Source organism: Erinaceus europaeus, chromosome 3 (assembly GCF_950295315.1).
Source record: "Erinaceus europaeus chromosome 3, mEriEur2.1, whole genome shotgun sequence".
In the NCBI taxonomy this organism is placed as follows: Eukaryota; Metazoa; Chordata; class Mammalia; order Eulipotyphla; family Erinaceidae; genus Erinaceus; species Erinaceus europaeus.
Window position 1 is genome coordinate 166,201,833 of NC_080164.1, and position 22,929 is coordinate 166,224,761.

The 22,929-nt window shown below is 41.9% G+C and overlaps 1 protein-coding gene across 6 annotated transcripts in view; it reads right to left on the minus strand.

The window, feature by feature from the left end:
• Positions 1-2,078: 2,078 nt before the first annotated feature.
• Positions 2,079-22,929, minus strand: part of RBPJ (recombination signal binding protein for immunoglobulin kappa J region) — a 239,025-nt gene continuing 218,174 nt past the window's right edge. For all 6 annotated transcript variants that reach the window (XM_060188250.1, XM_060188248.1, XM_007521397.3 and 3 more), the window contains 8 exons: positions 18,077-18,242; positions 15,312-15,486; positions 11,014-11,151; positions 10,755-10,867; positions 4,146-4,286; positions 3,064-3,219; positions 2,622-2,725; positions 2,079-2,491 (listed from right to left, as the gene is read on the minus strand). In XM_060188250.1, the coding sequence (XP_060044233.1) occupies positions 2,176-2,491; positions 2,622-2,725; positions 3,064-3,219; positions 4,146-4,286; positions 10,755-10,867; positions 11,014-11,151; positions 15,312-15,486; positions 18,077-18,242 (1,309 nt within the window). In that variant the 3' untranslated portion in view covers positions 2,079-2,175. The remainder of the gene's footprint in view (positions 2,492-2,621; positions 2,726-3,063; positions 3,220-4,145; positions 4,287-10,754; positions 10,868-11,013; positions 11,152-15,311; positions 15,487-18,076; positions 18,243-22,929) is intronic.

The window sequence follows — 22,929 nt, forward strand, 5'->3', positions numbered from 1 at the left end:
ACTGGAGCTGATCTGAGGAGAGAAGGCTGCGGAGAGTGTAACGCCGCCTGTGAGTAATTAAAAGGACTTACAGTAAGGGAAGCCACAATAACTCGGATTTAGTCACTAACATTCTCAGCAAATGATGTCCCCCCTTGGGAAACTGAGGACAAAGAGATTGGGATGGAAGGGATTATGCTTACAACGGCATAGTCTGCACAGACGAGTGAGTGATGAAGGTAACTTAAAGATGATTAGTAAAGCTGGAAAAAAAAAAAAAACTACTAATGATGCTTTGAAAACCTACAGATGAAACCTTTAAAAAAAAAAAAAGTCCAGGACACCAGTCAGACATTGCTGTGTGAAAACACTGCAGGGAGCGACTGTTCTGCATTCATAAGGTACTGGAGGCTCCTGTATCATGGGGCAGTAAGCGCGTACCACAACCTAGAGGTCGTCTTTACTCTAGTAAGGGTGGGTGTATTCCTAGGCCGCATCTTACAACAGCACACGTGTGGTTCCTGTACTAAGTGTAGCTCACTATGTCTGCTGCAATTTCTACGGATCCGAACAAAGGTGCTAACGAAGTGCAGGAAATGGAAGCAATGTGGAATCAGCGAGCTCGGCGTTGACAGACCAACACACAACTCTGAGTGCAGCCCGATCTTAACTGGGTAGAAAAGAAATGTTTTCTGAGCAAGAGACATTTGCAGAGACAGTCAGTACTGGGGAAGACGGGGGGAAGAGGGGGCAGAGAGAGTGAGAGAGAAATGGAAAAGATAAGTTACATTTGCATGTTATAGAATTTTACAACACTCCGATTATCTAAAGTACTGTCTTCCAACTATTTTAGTTGGTCACCTATTAAAAACATCTTGCTTTATGATTTACAATGATGTTTTGGCTAGTCTACCAAAATAATTGTAGATTAAAGACATACTTTTGTGGACATTTTCCTCATTATACAATAAGGGCACCATCTACCAGTTGGCAGCAAATACTTCTCATGATAATTTTGTGTGTCATATTCCAACAAGGCAGAAAACACCCTGCTAACTGAAATTAGTAGGAACATTCCAAGTCCAAAATAAAATGTTTAACTTACACATAATACAAGTTATGTACAAGATTAGGAGGGGAAAACTTGAACAGGTCCTGGAACATGTGGAGACAATGGTGTGTGAGAAGGGGGACGAACACTTCAAATCATAACATGCTCTGGGCCATTAGCTCATGATCAACTAAATAGTCACATTTAATCCCATGTAAATGTTACAGCCTCCTGTATTGCTGCTATAAATACATTTTAAAAAAAGGGAGGGGGAACAGAAGTAACTAACAACGGTGTCTGAGAATAAAGACTAAGTTAACATACATTGCATGTATTGCAGGCAAGGCAGAGGCATTTTTTTTTAAAGCTTTTGCACAGACTTCATATAATATTAAAAAAAAAAAAAAAAAAAAAGGGCAGGCTTTTACAAGACTTGACTTGCTGAAATCAAAGCAATGACTCACAAAAAGTCCCAAAGACTTCAGCTTAAAAATAATAAAAGAACGGGGTTCCTGCCTTAGACCAAGAAAAAAAAAAAAAAAGAACAAAACAAACCCTGAAGAGTATGGTAATTAAACAAGCATGGTCAGGCTTGGAGCCCAAAGGTACTTAAGAGCAAAAGCTCCAAGGGAACTGTGGTGGGTGGGGTGGGGTGGGGTTGGGTGGGGAGCCACCTATTTGGTAGCAAAGGCGTACTATATACTGTGATATAAAAAAGGTATGGTGAAAATGTACCTTTACTAAAGCTTATACAAGTTCCTTGGTCCATAGAAACTATGTTAGATTTGTGTCTTCTAGTTTGATTAACTTTTTATTCCACATCTCTATTTCTTGCCCAGGTAAAAACAAAAATAGCAAAATCCAACCAAAATAATTAAAAAAAAAAATCTATTTCCAACTGTTTGTACACTTTGATGATTTTTTGTTTGTTTTACTGTGGCTTCCGCATTTCAAATCAGCACTTGCACGTTAAAGGGTTTTTGGATAGTTATCACCTGGTATGAAAAGTTTCCCCAAGAAACCACAAAAGATTGTTCTTTTTTTCTCCTCTTTCTTTCTTTCTTTTTTTTTTTCTGTCAACATTTTGTCACACTTAAAGTCAGTTTAAGTCCTAACAACAACAACAACAACAACAAAGACGGTAGTTAGGACACCACTGTTGCCGTAGAAGACGTGACACTGGTTGGGTTTGTGCTGACGTTTGTGTAACTTCCCTCGCTGTTTGCATCTGATTCGTTAGAGGGCACTTGGCTTGAACTGGCTCGAAGGATTGCTCCCGCTGCACTGCAGTGTGGCCGTGGTCCTGGTTCTGGCGTGTAGGTAAAGGTAAGGCTGGTGGAATAAATGATCCCATCATTTCGGACCAAAGTTACTGGAACCTGGACGGGCTGCCGAACCCATCTCCAACCTTCTCGGAACGCAGAAATGTCTGGGACAACACACAGCATGCTCTCTCCACATCTAGGAAGGAAAGCAGAAGTCAGTTAAAATCAAGTTCGACTCCAGACATGAAAAGGACAGCAATACCAGAGAGAATCTCACATACCCCACCCCCGGCAAAAACTGGATGTGAAAAAGTTTTATCAAGTACCTGTACATAGTTTCAGCTTCTACATCCCCAAACCACACTCGTAAATTTGGAGTGAAATTCTGTCCCGTGAGTTCAAGCATTGCTACGTCCCCACCGCCATTCAACTGCAATTCACAGAAAATCAGGTGGTGAGAAAAGATTTTCATTAAAGCGCAATTAAGTGTCTCATTTGAAAAATAATAATAATTAAACACTTCTTTTAAATATACTTGTAAGACAAAGTGAGCTTAAAGCATTTCGAGATGACACAGATTGGTTTTCAATTTAAATTTTATTACATAAAGTATGCTCACCTGTTTTCATCTTTTATCCCTGCCAACCTGCCCCCCCACCCACCTCCCACAGTGTATGAATCTCCAAGTCACAAGATTTGGAGAAAAATCACATGTCACAGCTAAGAGCAGTTCCAAAAAGTTGAACGCTGACTTGTAAGTGGCCTCACCTGCAGACTCTCTACGACAGGCACGGGCGTGACGGGGGCAAGGACCGGGCCCATCCCCTCGTAAAACGTGTACTCCGCCTTGTCCGTGCTGATGATTGTCCAGGAAGCGCCGTCGTTGATCATCTCTTTATTTGGCTCTTTTGGACATGGAGTGGCCTTATGAAGGAAGAATGTTTACAAACTGAGTTCTCCATACACTGCAGCACAGACCAATCAGAACAAAGAAACACTCGGAGGACAGGAAGAAAACCTAGTAAAAATGCATGTCTTTTCCACAGAGACATGCCGAGGAACTGATGCCACTTCTCAGAGGAAGCGCCTCAAAGTAGACCTGTATAGTTTCTTACGCTTGGAGTGGAAAGAGCTAGTTAAAGCCCGCTAGGGCCCTTTAAGAGAGAAATGGGAGGGAAAACCGAGCTATGAAGTGTCGACCCTTAGCCCTGCCCTAGGGCGCCCACATCAGCCCCACCCTCAGTGCAAGGCGGAGGCGCACATCTGTCACAGGTAGCCGCGTGGCGACAAATGCATCCTGCAGGCAAGGATACATGATGCTATTCAACCTGCCCGTGTCATGAATGTGCTTCTGAAAGCCTTCTGAGCAAATCAGTTGGCAGCTAACTCTTGAAACCTCATCATCCTTAGCGTGGAAGGCCGCAGTGCAAACCCGATGACAGCTGCTAGCCTCGACCTCTCCTGGTGCGGGTGCATCTGTAAGCCACACCTGTGCCAGATTCCAGCGGATTCACTCTGCCCTCATTTTTTTTTTTTTTTGCACTAGATCTTAGCCAAAAGGCCGAGAAGCGATCTGCACTCATTTTCTGATTAGACTGAGAAACTTACTTTTTGCCCCCTAAGAATAGATGCTATTTCTCTTGAGAACATTTTTGTGGCCTCTGCATTCCTCCTAGAGAGGCAGGATGACTAAGGGGCAGAGGGTCATGCGGGCTGGGGGCTGGGACTCGTGCACGTGAGGCAAGTATGTGAACACGGCATCATATAGTTGGATACAGTTCACGTCAAACATGAGTTTCCTGCTTCTGTGTGCGCCTAACCTCGTTGTTCACAGTAACTGAGAAACATACCTGAAACTGGATTATCCGCTCCTGAGAAAGGCACAAGTACATTCTTTCTGTGTCCTTAAGGTAAAATGCACACTTGTGGAGTTGGGACACAGGATCATCTGCATCCAGCAAGGCGGTCTGCTTGTCAACCTTCCTTATTATCTTTATTTCAACAATTAAAGAAAGAGAAAAAAAAGTCACCACACACAAAGTTTTTATTTTGTACACTATTGAGAACACATGGGAGGTTACACCATGTGACAACCAGTCAGCTATATGCCACAGACACACATGGATGAAAACCTTATCACACATTAAGCCTGGTGTAAAAATCCTTTTAAAGCACAAAGCATGCTAGAATGTGGGAACTGCTCACTTCTCCCTTGAACTCCCAAAAGGAAAAAATTTAAAAAGTTGGCAGGCAGGCACTTGGTTTTCTAGATTTTGTGTACTTCAAACTAATATGTATATAAATCATCTGGGTTCTTGCTGAAAATAAACATTCTGGTCCAACAAGTTCCATGCTGGGTCTGACAGAGAGCATTTCTAACAAATTCCCAACTGCTGCCCTCTGAACGATATTTTTAGTAGCAAGTTCAGATGTCTTTTTCCTAATACACAATGATAAATATTCCAGTGTCAAGGAAAGGAACTTTCTTTCTTTATTGTGCACCACCATGGTTACTGATAGGGCTTAGTGCCAGCACTATGAATCCACTGCTCCTGTCAACCATTTCTTCTTCTCCTTCTCTCTCTCTCTTTTTTTATAGCACAGGACAGAGAAAAATTGAAAGTGAAGGGGAAACAGGGAAAGAGAAAGACAACCGCAGGCCTGCTTCACCACTTGTGAAGCCTCTCCCATCTCCCCTGCAGGTGGGAAAGGAAAGACTTTCCAGAGAGGCTATTGTGGGTGCCTGCCTGTGCAGCCCATTATTTCAGATGTATATACTGGGGGTATCATTTTTCAGATCAGGAAATGGATTCTGGTCTGGGAGGTGGCTTAGTGGATAAGGCACTGGACTCTCAAGCATGAGGTCCTAAGTTCAATTCCGGCAACATGTGTACTAGGAAATGGATTCAGGGAGGTCTGGTAAACTCTGCAAAGTCACTGAAGGACCAGAATGTATTTCCAGGGCTGACTATCTGCCCAGATTCAGCTCTTTTATTCACCTCCCTTTGCAATTTATAAGCCAAATATCCTACATTCTGTCTAAAGATCTGAAAGATGACCTGTTAAGCCTTGGGTGTCAGCAATGTCAAGGAAGGCGAGCACTGCAGAGATGGACACCACTCCCAATAGCATGCCCATAGCAGAACTATTTCTCAATTAAAGTCATACGTAACGAGAACTCTTCCTTGGCTGCCATGCCCGTGGCTCCCTCTTGCCAATTCTCTTGCCAATTCACTCCAATTGTCGGCCTTTCCTCACAGCAGAGTCCTCTTCCTCACCACCAATCTCCCTAGCAACTTCCACGCCCACCCAAGTCTCTGCATTCATGACTCTAGGCGACTTTTAGACTGAAACATGGACGGTGTTTTCATAGTATCTGTCGGGAAATAGTGCGGATGTGGTTGAGCTTGGCAGGGCTCACAAAGCACCCTGCATTCCTGATACTATGTCCTATCTACATAATCATTGTTTTGCCTGAAAGATCCCCACCCATTCCATTCCTTTGATCTATCTTCTTTCTAGTGTCAAGACCCTCCCTGCCTGCTGGGTATCATGAATCCTACCAGTTAAAATCCTCACAACAGTTGCTAAGGAAGTTTCTACCTTCCCAGCCCCTTTGCTAGCTATTTCCGTTTCTGACTTGCCACTTCCAGGTCTAGCCTTTAAAAGTCTTGGGTCTCTGATCAATAAAGAGATTTCACTGTCTTGCCACTACCCACGAGTTTGTTCCTGAGTCATCTCCCTCACATCACTGAGTGAGTAGCAGCCCAGGCTGGCTCTGGTTGCGTTGTCTCCAACCCAGAGAGTCTGCACCCAGGAAAAGGCACCCCCACACTAGCTGGACAAGTATCAGCTTCTCCGAAGGAGTGACACAAGCACTCTCAGATCGCTTCTCCTACCTCCAAAGTTTCACACTACTCCAAGGTTAACAACTCCCAAGCTGTTAGCTTCAGCTCTCATCTTTTTCCTACAATCAACTGAACTAGCTACAGATTTCAAGAGTTCCAGCCAGGATGTCTACTAGGTTGAGAAATCTTAAAAATCAAGTGTGGAGTTTTTAAAAGATTTATTAATTTTTGAATAACGAGGGTGAGACTGAGTCTTATTGCTCAGGCACGTGTGATCTTGTGGCCTGAACTCAGGACCTCAAGCTTGCTAGCTGGGCACACCACCTGCTGCATGACATCTCAGGCTGCAAAAAGCAGGATTTCTTCAAAACTTCTTATTTTCTCCAAAACTTGATATCTCCCTCAACTCAAGCTCAATAAATAGCAGCACTGTTCACCAAATGCTTGACTCCCTGCTTTCTCTCACTGCCAATCGCCCAATCTGTCAACAAATTCCATTGGGTCTACTTTCAACTAATTCAGTCGCCTTTCACCACCTCCCCACTACAATCTCAGTCTAAAACATCACCACCAACCCAGCCTGAATGGTGACAGAAGTCTAGCTGTCTGTCTATGCCCTTATGTTCTCTTCCTGAGAGAGGAGTCAAGTCCTCCGCCTAACCATAAACCGGCCATTATTTCCTGCGTAGACCCCCTCCCACATCAGACGCAGATAGAAAGGTTCTGACCCTAGACACGGTGCAGGTTCTGCTCTACAAAACGTCAGCCTTGACTTGCGGGGCAACGCTGTTTGTGCCACGTGCTTCCTCTTCAGCTCTAGTTGCAGCAGAGTCCTCACTAGTCCTCACCCTTTAGGCTTCACTTGTTCTGTCTGAATGCTCCCCACCTAGGCTGTGGCTCCCTGTTTTACAGACTTCTCTCAACACCGATTTTCTCTCCTTTCATCCTCTCCTGAGTTTCTTACATTAACTTTTTGTAGAATATTTGGATTACATGGGCATTTCTTTAACTGATTTTTCTCTCTGTTCCCAGCAAAATGTAAATGCTGTAAGGATATGAAGTCTGTCTTGCCCTTTAAAGGATCTTTTGCATCTGGACAGTGTCTTGCACAGAGAAGCTCAGGACAATGTGCAGAATGCACACACGCATGTGGGGCCATAATGCTTGGCTCCACATGAATGATTCCACTGCTCCTGGAAGGTCTTTAAGTTCTTTTGTTTCAGGTAGATAGAAAGACAAAGATGAAAGAAAGGAAGGAAGGAAGGAAGCAAGGAAGGAAGGAAGGAAGGAAGGAAGGAGAGATAATCTCAGCACTAATTCACCATCCATGGAGTTCCTCTGATGTTCTCTTATGGCACTGAAACTTGAATCCAGGGCCTCCTCACTCATGTTAACACTTGTGTTCTAAAAGGTGAGCTATCTCTTGGCCTCCACAATGAACACACTTAGCAAGGACTACTAATGAAAGAGAGAGAGAGAGAGAGTGTGTGTGTGTGTGTGTGTGTGTGTGAAAGTGCTTAGATAGCGCTATTCAATTATGCACTAATTGCGTGAGCCACACCTTACTACTAGTCAATGATCATTATTTTCTAGCTAAAGTCCCGATCTTTGAAACTAATATCCTTCACACGTACATATTATAGTGCTTGTCATTCAACCTATGCCACTACTGATTTTGTACAGGTAAGTTGTACACCTCTAGCGATACTAGTTTCTAAGATAGCGTCAGACTAAGTAAACTTAAGTAAATTTCTAATGTGGCGCTACAATGTCTTAAGGCTAAATTTAAACTTAATGAGATTTAGATATAAGGAAATAACAGATTGTTGAGTGATTCTAGTCTATCGACTCCTTATATGCTTCTCTAGCGAGAGTCAGGAGCTGCTGATAATTCTCCTTGCTTATACCACTATTTCTCCAGCAGCCAGTACCAATAAACATGCTGAAAACACGGCTCATAGTTCCATTTTACTCCCTACAATTCTTCTTTGAACAGACACTGCTGAGTGACCTAGTTCTCGCCAATACAAACACCAACAATGTCTACTATTATTTGGTATCAAAAACTTAACTGTGATCATTTCTAAACTATTGCCTTAAGTAATTTATATGAAACTTGTAAGTAAAAAATGGTTTTAAAGGGCTGGCAAAATAGCTCACTTGGATAGTGCCCTGTTTTGCCATGTGTGCAGCCCAGGTTCCACGAATGCAAGCCCAGCCCCCGCCACACTGAAAGGGGCTTTGGTTCGGAGCCTCTTTCACTCTCTCTCTTTGCTTTTCTGTCTCTAAAAAAAAAAATAAACAAGTAAAAAAAAAAAAAAACAGTTTTTAAGATTTGACTCTGTGAGCTAGGGAGATAGCATAATGGTCACGCAAATATACTTTCATGTCTGAGGTACCCGAGATAGCAGGTTCAGTTGTTAAGCCAGAGCTGAGCAATGCCCTGGTAAAAATGAAAATGTGACATCGCAAAGCACTGATTTGTGCCTTCTAAGTGGTACGTATGCAAACTGCTGCTGATCAGAGGTCCTGTGGCATCATCATTCTCTCAGTGCCAAAACAAGCAGACGTCCCTGGAAAGAGTGTCTGCCATAGCACAGTAAGAAGAGAGGGACTCTGAGTAAATGCTCCTTTTTGTTTTGTGTCATGATTTAATTCATTAATTTATATGCCCTACTTCCCCCCCCCCTTACTCTTTCTTCAATTACCACTTTGTCCTGGCTTCCAGGTTTTATTCATTGATATTCCCCACTGCCCATAATTTAGCCAAGTTAGAATCGGAAACAAAATCATCTTACTTCACCATGACAGAGGAAAACAAAAACAAGGCAAATAGAAAAATAAATAAATACTATAGATCAAACACAGTCTCCAGAAACGATAAGCCAGTAAAATATTTTACCAAAAAGAGAAATCTCAATCATATTCAAGCATACCACTACTAAATATGGTTCCCTCCTCACCCCCAAGCTGGCCTTGAATCAAATGTGCCCAGGACCTCTCTATGTTCAATCTAACTAGATGGCATTGTCAGAGAAGGAGGCATATGGGACATATACTAAGAAAAACAATTTTTAGGGGGCTGAGCGGTGGTGTGCCACGCCGGATTACGCACATACCTAGTACAAAGAACAAGGATCCCAGTTGGAGCCTCTGGCTCCCCACCTATAGGCAGGTCGCTTCACAAGCAGTGAAGCAGGTCTGCAGGTGTCTTCCTCCCTATCTCCCCCTCTTCTCTCAGATTCTCTGTCCTATGTAATAAAAAAATGGGGGGAAATACCACCAGGAACAGTGGATTTGTAGTGCAGGCACCAAGCCCCAGTGATAACCCTGGAGAAAATATATATAATTTCACTATCTTCCTAGAGTACAAAAAGTAAAGCATGATGCCTCTTACTCTTCTTAAGTAAAAATAAATAAATAACAACATTTTTTTTTTTTCAGATAAGAGGCAGGAAGTGGAAGAGACCACAACATGGAAGCTTCAAGGCAGTGGGGCTTGGGCTCAAACTTGGGTCGTACACATGGCAAAAAAAAAAAAAAAAAAAAAAAAAAAAAAAGCACACTGTCCATGCGAATTGTTTCACTGAACCCCAATTTCGTTAATTTTTAATAAATATGTTCTATTGTGGGGGGAATATGCCTACATACAAATTTTGACTAGTAGCCAGGGAAATGATTCACTGGCTGTAAAACACGGGACTTGCAAACATGAAGCGCTGGGTTTGATCAGCAGTTTGCATGCATCTAAGTGATGCTCTGGTAGCTCTCTCCTGAAATAAATAAATATTTTTTAAATTATTGTTATATTTTTAAATATAATTGTCTGGATTGGGGGATCGCTCAGCCTTAGAGCACAGGACTTGATCGCCCGAGGCTTCAGTGGCCCCAGTTTTAAGCCTTGGCACCACCATATGACGGAGCTGAAGAGTGTTTTGACCTCTCATAACAATAAATAAGTAGCGCACCTGGTTGAGCGCACATGTTACAATGCGCAAAGACCCAGGTTCAAGTCCCCGATCTCCACCTGCAGGGGGAAAGCTTCACGAGTGGTGAGGCAGGGCTGCAGGGGTCTCTCTCCTTCTCTATCACTTCCCCCCCCCTTGATTTCTGCCTGTTGCTAGCCAATAAATAAAGATGAAAAAACAAAACAATAAACAGTAAATAAGTATTTTTAAAATCATAAAGTAATTTTATAGTGCCTTCTACTAAACATGTCCAGATAGACAACCAAGAAGAAAAATGCCATCAAATTTTCAGAAATCAAATAGAAAGCCATTAAGAATGGACTGACAGGAGCCAGGCAATGCTTTATCTGAGTGAGCACATAACTTGCATGAATCAGGACTCATGTTCACTGTGACCCCACATATCCTATTCTCTCGCGATTACAATAAATCCTAAAATGTGCATCCATAAAAATGGGCTACCTTAAAGGACTTTTGAGCAAGGTGGGGTGGAACTGGCCATTATAAATGGTGGTGGTGACTGGTACAGCCTTTTAAATTAAAAAGCATGAAGTTGAAGTGCTCTCTTATTTTTGAATGTTGTGGGTCTCCTGTTTCCTTAATTTTTACTACATGTATCGCTAAAGCAAATAAGGAGACATACCAATCTTGGGAGCGCCATGCCAGTAACTGAGCACACAAGTTTGACTGTCTGTCCGTAATGGATGTAGCCATCACGGACTGTGAATTCTTCTCCTTCTGATTCATCATCGTCCACTGTAGTGGGAAGGGGAAAGAGGTCAAATGATCATCTGTGATAATTTACCAATCTGCTTAGGAAATGACATAATGCACCCATATGTTCTACTTTAGAAAAGAACCATATCCCCCTAAAAACACCAACTGTACATTTCCATACTCACAGAGATGAATGTAAAATGCTCCCCACTGCTGAGAACTGGCATGGAAATTACCTCCTTCTACATGCAAGTATCTGGTACTGACTGTCTGGGAGCGAAGTCGATTAAAAAGAGCCACCTTTGTTCCTGAGGCGATGCATACTGCAAAGAGAGAGAGAGAGAGAAAAAAGGTTCCTATTCAGTGGCAGGAGTGAGTGACATGGAGCAAAAAGGCAGTTATGATTATCAGAATCTAACTGTTAGGATTCTGACAACACGTTTATAGCCCTCCAAGAAAATGGAGGCATCATCCCCCCCTACACCCCAAGTCAAAGCAACTCTTAATAATGTCTCAAGCTAAGTATACAAACTATGTTCACAGAAGCATTCTTACATGTGAGCTACCCAGCGATAGTCCTATGGGGGAAATTTCCTTTTTAAATAAATGTCTAGTCAAAAGGTAGGGGGGAGGGTAAGTAAGAACTAGCACTGGTAGAACTCTATAAAGAACAAAAAACAAGGACAAGATAATTTTAGGAATAAACACCAATGTCCAACTGCAAGAATCTAACTAGCCAAATTATAATATTATTCGTTCTTTTTTTCTGGCCACTAGGATTATTGCTGGTGTTCATGCCTGCACGGCTCCACCATTCCTGGTAGCCACTTGATTCCCCCTTTTTTGCCTGTCTTTTTCAAGTGGGAGGGAGCAAGAGCAAGGAGAGACCCTTGTAGCCCTGCAGATGGGGGACCAGGGACTACAATCCAGTCCTCCTGCATAGTAACATCTGAACTCTACAGGGTACGCCACCACTCTTGGCCCATGTATATCAGAAGGCACAGAAAAAAGAAATTCTTCTAGAAATATCACCACATGGGAAGGCAGATTATGAAGAACTCTGTATGCACATACAGTTACACATACACACACACACACACACACACATACACACACACATACACACACGTCTGCATTTGGATCTCCATGTACTCATATTCAATCTATGGAATGCAGTCTGGAAGGATGTTTACCAGAACTGATGATAGTTACTGCTAGATATTATGATTTTAGAGACTTTGCTTTCTCCTAAATGCCTTTAAGTATACAAAATACCTTGAAGTATATATAACACTATATGAAATTTCTTGGAGAAATCTATGCAAGCAGAAAAAATATTCAAAAAGTATAATGTGTTCCCTGCCATCAAGAAGCTTATGATAAATATCCCAAGTACATGGCATTACATATCTCACAAAATAAAACTTACTCCAGCAGATGTTGCAAGAGTTCTGTTCATTGATATCTGATCAAGTCCCTCCTTCCCCACCCTCTCTATCTGATCACCGCTGGTGTGACCTGAGAATCCTGTTAAGCAGGCCCAGAAGAATCTGCCCCTTCCGCCTCCATAGTACTTTATCACCCACTGATCCCCTCATTCTGCTCCCTAGCTATAAAATCCAACTTGTTCTTGTAGTAACTGAAGTGTTCTGCTGTTACTCTCTCACACACTGGAAATTTACAGAAAATATATTAAACTACACCAAGGAAATTAATCTGGTAAAATTCAGTGTGTGGAAGTTTCTAATACTCAATGACTTTAATCTCCTGAATAAATAAAATTTTCTGAGAGAGAGCTTGAGTAAAAGGGAGATGGAACTATTTGGAAAAATATTCAAAGACATGCTAACATAATATATACTGCAACAAGTGGTAGACCATATCTGAATTCTGACTCAAACCAAGGGTATAAAAGTGCCATTTGAGACTATTTCTAAACTTGAATACTATTTGGTAAAACTAAGAAATCAGGGGTATGGAGACAGTTTAATGGTTATACAAGAGTCTGCTGCCTGAGGTTCTGAGATCTCAGGTCCAACGGCCAGCGCCAACAGTCAGAGCTAAGTAGTGCTCTTGTGTGTGTATGTGTGTGTGTGTGTGTGTGTGTGTGTGTGTTTAAAACAGAAATGTGCACTTTATAAAAATATGAGTAAGAACTAAGAGATAATTCCCATAATTGTCTTATATATTATTTTTAATGCAATGATGGTACTGTCATATTAGGAAGGCTAGAGGTTCTATTTTTCATAGACAGAGCTACAGATGATGTATCTTGAAATTACATCAAACTTAAAAGACCACAAAGGACAGTGGGTGAGGCAGATGAAATAAAACTGGTTTTAAATTAAAAGCAAGTACCAACGTTGATAAACACAAAGGCTCATCACATTATATCTCTCTGTATGTTTGAAATTCTAATATAAATGATGATAGTAATGACTGAACAGGCTAAAAACCAGCCAAATACAACATTTTATATATTCATAATAAAATCAAATTTAAAAGTAAAATAAAAATCCTAAAAGCTGTTATAATCTTAAAAAATACTACTGTAGGGAGGTCGGGCAGTAGCACAGCAGGTTAAGTGCACGTGGTGCGAAGTGCAAGGACCGCCATAAGGATCCCAGGTCAAGCCCCCAGCTCCCCACCTGCAGGGGAGTGGCTTCACAAACGGTGAAGCAGGTCTGTAGGTGTCTATCTTTCTCATCCTCTCTCTGTCTCCCCATCTCTCTCAATTTCTCTTTGTCCTATCCAACAACAACATCAATGGCAATAATAACAGTAACGACAACAACAAGGGCAACAAACATGGGAAAAAATGGCCTCCAGGAGCAGTGGATTCTTGGTGCAAGCAATGAGCCCCAATAATAACCCTAGAGGCAAGGAAAAAACTACTACTGTAAACCTGCAAATTAATAAACATAAATGTTATCTTCTCTCTACTTAAGGACTCTATTTGAAGCTAACAGATGTAAATGTTAGGAATAAAATGATTTTGAAAATCACCATTCTTCAGTCCTTACTGAAATACTGTATTTAAGCAGCCACCACTGGCTACTGACCACTAAATCTATTAGGTTCAAGGCTGCTGCAGAAGGTCTTCATGGAGGGATTGGGCTAACAACAGCTCATCTGACGTCAGCCTAAACATAACAAGATGGGGGGAAACAGGGGCCTGGTTTGATGGGAACAGACACGCCTCCAATCAGTCATCTAATGTAAGGCTTCCAGCCCAACCACGTTTATGAGGAGAGTGAGAAGCAGAGGATCGTGCACTCGGCGTGATTCTGAATATGGAGGCTGCACAGGAAAAACAACCCGGTTACTTCAACAGATAAAACAGCACAGAAGAGTAAGAGCTGGCGCAGAAAGCAAAGCATTACAGATGAAAACGGATGAGCCCTGTCTGGATCTAGATCTGCTTATTTTGGATGTTGGTTTGTTAAAATATGAGCAGAAAACAGAGCTGTAAAGAGAAGCAGTATGACAAACCTGCATGTGGCCTTGTCGACTTCACTAGGCATGATTATACTTAAAACAAAACTCAGGGGTCCGGCGGTAGCACAGCGGGTTAAGCGGGTTAAGCGCATGTGGCGCAAAGCACACAGACAGGTGTAATAAGGATCCCAGTTCAAGCCCCCGGCTCCCCACCTGCAGGGGGGTCACTTCACAGGTGGTGAGGCAGGTCTGCAGGTGTCTTTCTCTCCCCCTGTCTGTCTCCCCATCTCTCTCCACTTCTCTGTCCTATCCAACAACAGCAATAATAATAATATTGATGACGACAACAACAACAAGGGCAACAAAATGGGAAAAATGACCTCCAGGAGCAGTGGATTCTTAGTGCAGGCACCGAGCCCCAGCAATAACCCTGGAGGCAAAAAAAAAAAAAAAAAAAAAAGAAAGAAAGAAAGAAAAAAAAAGACAGAAAGAGAGAAAGTCATTTGAGAGTCACTATTTTAGAACTAAAGGTTGAAAGAAAAGATACGTGAAGTTTACTGTAGAATATTCCAGCAGCTGGCTACCTTACACTACTTTCCCCCACTTACCCAAGCTTGATAGCTTCCGTAAACTAACAAGAAACAGCTACAGCTATTGAGAAGCAAAATTGAAACAGAACATTCATCTCTGGTGATCTAAAATTTTGCTGACCAGCAACAGCATTATCTGACAGAGCAACAACAACGTTAAAAACAAACAAACAAACGCCCCCGTGGAGGTCCTCAGGGTGGTCCTTGAATGACGATGTGTGCACTCGGCAGGGGATGCCACCGGCCAGGCCAGTTCTGCATTTTCTAACTAAAAAGAGAGGAAAGCTACAAGGAGCCTTGAATGTGGCATTTTGCAGATGAAACAGGAATGCAACAAATGAGTAAAATATGAACTGGTCATTACAAATCACTTTTTAACTTTAGAATTCACTAAATTTGTTTAAGTGATTCAAGTAGGGGTCGGGGGAAAAGAAAGAAGATGTAAGTATACATACAGTCAGCATTTTTCAACGACTGTTTCTTTTTGGAAGGTTTCGAGATGACTTTTATCCGCTTGCTGAGGAACACGCCGATGTCATCGCTGTTGCCATAGAACATCTTCACAGACAACATGAAGTGCTTTCTCTTGTCTGAATCAGATATGTACAATGTTTTGGCTGTGCAATAATTCTGTGAGAGGAAAGCAAAGTTTTAATGGCACCAAAAACTAATGGTCGTGGCTATGTTTGATCAGGCTTAACTGCAATAATTTCAATGTACAGCTGATAAAAATCAAGATTAAAAATCACTGAAAGGGAGTCGGGCTGTAGCACAGTGGGTTAAGCGCAGGTGGCGCAAAGCACAAGGACCGGCATAAGGATCCCGGTTCGAGCCCCAGCTCCCCACCTGCAGGGGAGTCGCTTCACAGGCGGTGAAGCAGGTCTGCAGGTGTCTTTCTCTCCCCTTCTCTGTCTTCCCCTCCTCTCTCCATTTCTCTCTGTCCTATCCAACAACGACGACAACAACAATAATAACTACAACAATAAAACAACAAGGGCAACAAAAGGGAATAAATAAAATTAAATTAAATTAAAATTTAAAAAAAATCACTGAAAGTGGTCTCTGATGAGAAAGGATGTCTGCAAAATACAAACACTACGAGCCATTTTATATTCTTAAAGCACTAAAAATGATTTGTTTTTATGCAGGTCTCTGCTTCACAAAATTATCAATATTAGAGCAGTCGTTTTAAGACAGAGTTCTTAAAAAATATTCATGACTGTCTTTCTATTAAAAAAAAAAGTTAAGGGAAGCCAGGTGGTGGCACAGCAGGTTAAGCGCATGTGGAGCAAAGCGCAAGGATCATCGTAAGGATCCTGGTTCAAGCCCCCGGTTCCCCACCTGCAGGGGAGTCACTTCACAGGCGGTGAAGCAGGTCTGCAGGTGTCTCTCTTTCTCTTCCCCTCTCTGTCTTTCCCTCCTCTCTCCATTTCTCTCTGTCCTATCAAACAACAACGACAACGACAAACAGTAACTACACCAACAATAAAAAACAAGGGCAACAAAAGGGAAAATAAATATAAAAAAATAAAACAGCTTTATTAAATGAAATCCAAAATATTGCCAACATACATTGAAATATCATAACTGAACTTAATGAACTTCGTTGTAGCAAATATTTTAAATAAGTACAAATGCCAAATAATACAATGTGAGTATCCCAGCTTCTTTGATAACAAATAATTATATATATATATATTTATTTATATTATATATAATATATATAGAGAGAGAGAGGGAGAGGGAGAGGGAGTGTGTGTGTTACTTGCGCAGAGGTTAAATGAGACAGAAAGGAGACATGGCAGTGGATTTTTAGATTCGCTCCAAGTTTAAATATATCTTTTACTTTGGCCCAAGGTTCAAAGCTCATAATTTAGAAATATTTTATTGCTTTATTGTTTCCCTCTCTCTCCACCCAACCCTCCTCCCTACTTTTTTTGGCCACCAGGGTTATCACGGGCTCATAGTTCTAGCAGCTAAACCACCTCCACTCCGCCACCAGTCACAGAGAACAGTGAAAGAGAAATGGGAGATAGGAAACCTGCCGCAAAGCCTCACCACTCATGAGCTCCCCCTGCAGGTGGGTACTGAGAGCTTGAACCTGGGTCATCTAGATGCACCACTGCCTAGTCCCTGCTGCTTTTTCTTTAAGACAAAGTAATCTTTACGGTACTAAATTCTAACCAAACTTAACTTATAGCACATAGTTGGCAGGTGTTATGGATTTAAAATTATAAAGATTCAGGGCAGGGATAGATAACATAATGGTTATGCAAAGAGACTCTCATGCCTGAGGCTCAAAGTCCTAGGTTCAATCCCCCCTCACCACCATAAGCCAGAGCTGAGCAGTGCTCTGGTAAAAATAAATAAAATTATAAGGATTCAAATGAGTTCCATTAAAAAAAAAATCCTCAAATGTGAACGAGGTTGAAACTTAGTAAACATTACTTATAAAATGACAAAAAACTGAAAGTACGCCCCCCAAATCATTCTCTAACACCCATTTCTAGTGCCATCCATAGCACAGCAGTCTCAAAGTTGTCCAGCAATGACTTCCTGAATAAGAAGTCTTTAATGCAATTTTAAAGGAGACTCATGTTATCACTGAGGTCAGAACTAAGCCGTTTTTAATTTTTAATACAAAAGGAAAACAAAATTTAACAGCTAAGTGGACTAAGGAGATAGTATAGTGGTTATGCAAAAAGTCTTTCGTGCCTGAGGCACCAAAACCCTCAGCTTCGATCCCTAGTAGCTGAGCAGTGCTCCAGTAAAAATAAAAAAGGGAAATTTAATAGATATGTGCTCAATCAATAAAGAGTAATTTTTGCATACTAAAGAGGGGAGTGAAAGAGGGAGAAAGAGAGAAAGAAGAGAAAAGAAAGAAGAAAGAGGAGGAGGAGGGAAATATATTAGGTACAAAAGAGAGAAAGAAACAGGCATTACTACCAACAGCCATCAAAGAAAAATCACCATCACAAGAGCACATAGGGAATCACATTCTGGCATCGTGGTGCCCCTTCCTGGAGAACCAGCACAATCTTTAAGAACAAAGGGAAAAACAGATTTGATTTTAATGGGAGAAGACAACCAGAGCACTGCCCGGTTCTGGCTTACATAGGGTGGTGGCAAGGATCAAACTCGAGGCCTCTGAGGGCCCGAGGCACTCGGACTTTGTGCTCTGTCCAGCACGTTGAGCCCAGCGCAGCCTGCCTCAATTTACCTTTCCTTCCAAGTTCAGCTGTTGCATTTCTTGGTCACTATTTCCTATTCCAATAAATGCACATGGTTGAGACTCTTGTTCAGAACAACCATCACGTTCCATTTGTTCTTTTTTTTTCTTCCATCCACTGCCCATAAGATAGACACAAGGAGGAGGGCAAAAAAACCTGCAGCAGTGAAAAGAATTCAGTTAGATTCCAGAAATACTGCCTTTTCCTGGACACATTACATGTACCTGAGCTAAATTAGTTTCTAATAAGACACATTGGTGAAGTCTTCTGTAATACATATAATAGTCACAGCACAGGTGAGCGAGGCCATTTTGTTCAGGTAAGACTCATTTATAGCAGAGTTAAATATTTGGTTATACTGAACACTTCTCAGGATAGGGAAGCCTCTCCTTATATGTTTATCGAGTTCAAAATCCTGAATTATTGTAACTCAGCAAATCAAATCTAATGCCCCTAGTTATAGATAGTACATTTTATTTGATAACTGACCAGTAAAACAGAATTAGAACGCCAAGAGCGGTAACTTTCAAAATATCAACAAAGCTAGTAAGAATGAAAAGCAAGTTGGGTCACTGGAATACCACAGTTCATAGAGACCTAACATCCTGAACCCCCGGTCCAAGTGGGTGAGTGAAAGAGCAATAACACACTACATCCTTTCAACTCGGAGACTATGAAAGCAGATGTGTTGTGAGTTGCCAAAGGAAAAAACAAACAAACAAAAAAAAAACCTGCCCTCACAAATTCTTCTACCTAGGATGACTTCCTTATAATCTCTTTAGCAAGTAAGAAAGCCTATTTCAAAGTCTATCTCAAGCCCTGTACTTTATGTATTGCAGACCATCAACCCAGTCTTTAGACAGAGTATAATTCACTTTTTTAGAATTACATATACTGACTTATACATGGCTTCAACAGGTCTCGTCTAGGGTTCTGAAAACCCCAGCACACACTCAAATCGGAGCTACTTTAAAAGTGAGTTTTTTTTTCTTTGTCTCCAGGGTATTGCTAGGGCTCAGTGCCTGCACTATGAATCCACTGTTCCTGGAGGCTATTTTTCCCCTTTTGTTATCCTTGTTGTTTATCCTTGTTTGTCGCTGCTATCATTGCTGTTGAATAGGACAGAGAGAAATGGAGGACTGGAAAACAGAGGGGGAGAAAGACACCTGCAGACCTGTTTCACCGATTGTAAAGGGATCCCCCCACCCCCACGCAGTGGGGAGCCAGGGGCTTCAACCCGGGATCCTGACTCCAGTCCTTGTGCTTGGCACCATGTGCACGTAACCCACTGTGCTACCTACCGCCTGGCTCCCTAAAAGTGATTTTTATATAGTAATAAAAACCAAGCTGGGTGGGCTGGTACGCCTGGGAGTGTGCCTGCTTTGCTAAGCATGCGGCCCATTTTTGAGTTACTGGCCCCTGTGGCACAGGGTGTAGTATCTCCTTCCCGTCTCTCTACCTGATAAAGCCCTAAAGGCTGGGAGACAGTTGACTGGGCAAGGCACACGCCAGGATGTATGTGTAGCCAGGTTTGAACCCGGGCACCATATGGGAGGTGTGATGTCACCAGAAAAAGAGTACCAGACCGTGGTATCCGTCCTCGCTCTCAATGAAAACATGGTCTATAGTAGAGAACTGCTGATTCATCTTCTATGTTATTTACTATACACCAAGTCAGTAGCAAGAACAAAAAATACAGTAGATGTTAAAAGAAAAAAAAAAAAACCCTGTCCTGATGGGAATTACACTCTATGAAGAGAAAGAGAACTTTTTTTTTTTTTTAAAGTGTCAGTTGTTGATAAATGCTGAGGGATAAAAATAAAGCTGGGAGGGAGGACTTTCAGTGCAGAAGTCTAAGGCGGCCAGGAAAAACTCCCAAGAGGTGAGCTTCAGTCACAACCTCAAGTCACGAATATCAGTATCTGGGGCAAGAGACAGAGTGGCAGGGGAAGGGCCAGAGGAAAAGGGTCTCTGAAGGAGTCAAGAGACAGTGGGGAAACAAAAGAGCAGCGTGGTTGGAGCAGAAAAGAGGAGGTGGAAAGAAAAGAGGGCTGAAGCCAAAGGTCCAGAGGAAGCTGGTCACTGAGTGCAGGAGGGGAGCCTCTTGAGTTTCTTGTTTTTAAATAAACCAGGAGAGGAATCAGAGCAGCTTTCAGGCCTTCACGCTCTCGCCGTGGCCGCAGATAGAGAGGTCACGGCCGAGGTAGTGGGCTCGGCTCCAGGTCACTCCACATTTGGAGGGATGCCTAGGTTGGCTGATTTGTTCTGGAGTTGGCTCAATTTGAGTCTCCACCAGGGATCTTTCTGGCCCCTTAAGCTGGGAGTCACCCAATGCTTATGATGGCACAGACCCAAATACCTAGCTGGCCTGCTATCAGGTGGAGAAGGCATCGTTTTGACAGCTTGTCACATATTAGTATTTTATTGAACACGATGTCAAGGCTCCTTGGCGATATGGATATGGATATGCCAGCTAGAAAGCCCAAAGAGCTGTCCCCCTTTTTTTTTTTTTTTGGTGTATAATACAATGACGTCAGGTGTCAATGAGTTTTTATAAAGGGTACTTTTATTTCATGTCTGAAAAATATATAAAGGGTTTTAAACCATAAAAGGCTGGGTAGTAGTGATTTTCTCCAGAGTATGGTAATAAAATGGCATAAAACTAATAGCCCATAAAATTAAGACAGGTTGACAGAAATTTGTTTTTATGATTTTATTTAGTTTATATGAGAGAGCTTTCACATGAGAGGGAGAAGTCACTCAAGCACACACAGAGCTCGCAAGAAACCTCAGGCCTGCAAGCCTGCACTTCACCATCTTGAACTATTTCTCTGGTTGCTGAAAGGAATTTCTTCATCTCTCAAAATACTGACCAAGGCTCTATAGTAAAAAGGGCCTCCCCATCATGTGATATTTGTTAAGGAAAAAAAAAAAAAAGGAGGTTCAACTTCAGAAAAACAGCAAATCCAGTATAACCAAAGCACTGAGACATTTCCATCATGAGACCATGAACTCAGGTTTTAAACATCCCAGTGCTGTCACCCACTACCAAACAGTTGAAGAAAATCGAATTTTCATTTCTAGAAACTTCAATAGTAATGTAACCCTCAATATAAACATATATACCAAAGAAAGAAAGAGGACAGACACAAGAAAGGAAGCTAAAGGGAGTGGGCACACACATAATTAACAAGAAAAACTAAAAGGAACTTTTATTATGGCATGTGAAACAGACAGGGTTTTTTCCCCTAAAGCTGGGGAGATGGTTAATATCTGCCAAACACTGAAGAGTCTGACCCAGAAGTCGCCAGTTTACAGAGGTGCACAGCTGCTGTAAGAGGATACCCCATGGAACAGCAAATTTTCCCAGCAGATCTAAGGAGCTAAGAAAAGGCCTTATTCTGCCACTTGGTGGCGATACACACACACGATTCCATTCATGCTCTAACTCTAAACAATCAGTCTTTATTTTCAGAGAATGATTCAATAACTCTTCCCCAAATCCTGAGATGAAGTCTGGAAAATACTTTAACAGAGTCAAAGACGCCTTTTATTCTGTCCAAATGCAGAATATAAATTAAGTTAGACAAAACCCAAACATACCTTTTACGTTACCCGCCTACCTTTGCTGAAGTATCTGGCTCTTGACTGACTACTCAATTCAAAAGCTCCCAAACAGGAGCTTACTAGCTACCCCCAATCAACTCCAGTTCTCAGCAGGACTTCAGAACTGTGGTTTATCTTATGGCCTAGAGGACCTGATGCACTGGAATGTCCAACAGTGGCGCTCTCACCTTTGCTGCTTATTAATGACTTTCCTTGGCAAGCAGGTGAAGGAATGTTAAGTCATTTGGCATTCTTATATGCAGTGAAAATGTTCTTCCAGACACAATAATCTCCCGTTCCCCCCCCCCACAAGTCTAGTTTTTAGTCTGAAAAGTCTTAAAAGAGAAAGTACAAATATTACGACTAACAAACAAAGTTACTACTGGACATATGGTGCAAATATTCATTAGTAGGTATGAAAGTCTGTATCAAGAACAACTTTCAAATTCTAGGGTAGAATTTCCAGGCTAAATATTTCTAGCATCAGTCATGGGAGTTGTTTTATGTGCCAAGGGAACTATGGCCATATCCCCAGGCTACCTCAGGCCTCAAGGCTTAGCAGTTTTCCAGAAAAGCCTAAATGTGGATCAACATGAGGGACCTTCCTCTTTCCACTGATCTCACTATCCTCCAGAGCCTGAGAGACCAGACCTCTGACAGGAAGAAACCTTGCCAGTTAACCAGGAGGCTGGACTGTGCTAGCATTCCCTCACTGCTAATGGTTTCAAGAAATCAAGTGACTTTAATAGATTTCCAACTTTATAATGCTCATCTGGGAATGTTAATAATACAAATTAAAAGAAATGGGAAAGTTTCATTCTGTACTTTCCACCATTTTCCTTTTGTTCTCTGGAGGTTAGATGCTGGCATTCCTTCAACTGGAGTTTTAGACCAACCAGGCTAAATAGGAGAAACCGAAAGTAAAGACAGCCACCATAAAAATAACCATTAAGGGGCCAGCTGATAGTACACCCGGTTGAGTGCACATATGTGCAAGCACCCAGGTTCTAGCCCTTGGTCTGCACCTGCAGGGGGAAAGCTTTGTGAGTGGTGAACCAGGGCTACAAATGTCTCATTTCTCTCCCTCTCCTCTCTCTCAATTTCTGGCTGTCTCTATCCAATAAATAAAGATAATTTTTTAATAACCATTAATTTGCATAGTTATAATCTGATATGCCACTCTGCCCTTGTAAGCATGTATTTTTAAGTGACTGACAAAGAGGAACCTCATCAGAAC